The sequence below is a fragment of the Bison bison genome, unplaced genomic scaffold (genome assembly GCF_000754665.1).
Source record: "Bison bison bison isolate TAMUID 2011002044 unplaced genomic scaffold, Bison_UMD1.0 scf7180017864473, whole genome shotgun sequence".
Lineage (NCBI taxonomy): Eukaryota > Metazoa > Chordata > Mammalia > Artiodactyla > Bovidae > Bison > Bison bison.
Genome location: NW_011495034.1, coordinates 19,131,035 through 19,132,801, shown reverse-complemented (window position 1 = coordinate 19,132,801; position 1,767 = coordinate 19,131,035). Strand labels below are relative to the sequence as shown.

The 1,767-nt window shown below is 51.2% G+C and overlaps 1 protein-coding gene across 1 annotated transcript in view; it reads left to right on the top strand.

Moving 5' to 3' along the window:
• Nucleotides 1-1,499: 1,499 nt before the first annotated feature.
• BBS2 (Bardet-Biedl syndrome 2) overlaps nt 1,500-1,767 on the top strand; it is a 26,041-nt gene continuing 25,773 nt past the window's right edge. Inside the window, exon 1 of the mRNA XM_010861973.1 lies at nt 1,500-1,767. Within this exon, the coding sequence (XP_010860275.1) occupies nt 1,681-1,767 (87 nt within the window). The 5' untranslated portion in view covers nt 1,500-1,680.

Here is a 1,767-nt window from a genome sequence, read left to right as displayed (position 1 = left end):
GGGTTCAATCCCTGGATTGGGAAGAACCCCTGGAGAAGGGAACGGCTACCCACTCTAGTATTCTGACCTGGAGAATTCCATGGACATGGGAGGCTGGCAGGCTACATTCCATGAGATTGCAAAGAGTGGGATATAACTGAGCAACTTTCACTTTCTCTAGTTGCAGTTCGCAGCCATCTATTCCGATGGCTTCTGTTGTTGCAGAGCATGGGCTTTAGGTGTGCAGGCTCAGTAGTTGTGGCACACAGGCTTAGTCGCCCCATGGCATGTGGAATCTTCCTGGACCAGGAATAGAACCCATGTTCCCTGCATTGGCAGGCAAATTCTTAACCACTAAACCACCAGGGAAGTCTCCCTACTACCTTACTTAAAATTGCACTTTCTCCAAACTTCCATCCCTCTTTCCTCTTTACCACTTACCACCAAAAGACTTCCCACATGTATTTCTCATTTACTGTTTGTGTCCTCTGACTTGTATGTCAGCTTCGGGAGACCAGAGGTTTGTTTTACGTTTACTGCCATATCTCTACTACTAGAATAGGGCCTGACACATAGTTCAGTTCAGTTCCATCTCTCAGTCTTGTCCAACTTTTTGTGACCCCGTGGATTGCAGCACACCAGGCCTCCCTGTCCATCACCAACTCCCAGAGTTTACTCAAACTCATGTCCATTGAGTCGGTGATGCCATCCAACCACCTCATCCTCTGTAAACATAGTAAAGTCTCAAAAAATAAATGTCTGAATGAATGCTACGAAATTGATAAAGAACTAAAGATGAGAGTTTAAAGTATGATTTTTTTTCCAGAGGATTGATATATTAAGTAATTACTATGGGCATCAACATAACAGCTAAAGTAAGAAGAGTAGATATTCAAGGCATTTTTGTTGTTCAGTTACGAAGTCATGTCCGACTCTGTGACCCCAAGGACTGCAGTGAGCCAGGCTTGCCTGTCCTTCACTGTCTCCCGGAGTTTGCTCAACCTCATGTTCATTGAGTCGGTGATGCTAGTCGCTCCCTTGGACTTCTCTGGTGGCTCAGAAGGTAATCTGCCTGCAATGCAAGAGACGCGGATTCGATCCCTGGCTGGGGAAGATCCCCTGGAGAAGCGAATGGCTACCCACTCCAGTATTTCTTGCCTAGAGAATTTCATGGACAGAGGAGCTTGGCGGGCTACAGTCCATGGGGTCGCAAGGAGTCGGACACGCCTGAGCGACTAACACACACATTCAAGGCATACTTATTGAATAAACCCTTAGAGTGGGGTAGATAGAATATGTGTAGGCTGCAACAGTTGGGCAGCTTGGTTGTGGTGCTAGAATGAGAAGCCCCAGGGGTGCGATGGCTCAAACACCGCCACTGTAGACCCGCAGTTGAGTTGGATCCAATGCTGGAAAGTTACAGCAGGAAAATGGCAGGAGGCCACCCGCGAGACCCAAGTTCAGCCTCAGCCGCGCTTGAGGCCCGACCGCGCAGCTGCAGAACTCGGTGGGCGGGCCTGCGCAGCTGCAGAAAGAGCTTGCGGCCTGGGGTCCGAGTCAAGTTCGCATCAGTTTCCCGCCTGGCCTGATGTAGCCAGACCCGGTCCGGTCCGGTCCCCGCGCCTCTCAACGCCTCGGTGAGGCCGGGTCCGCAGTGCCGGTCTCGGGCCGCTAGCTGTCTTCTCTTGAACCGCCGCCAACATGCTGCAGCCCGTGTTCACCCTGAAACTACGCCACAAAATCAGCCCCCGCATGGTGGCCGTAGGGCGCTACGACGGGACTCACCCG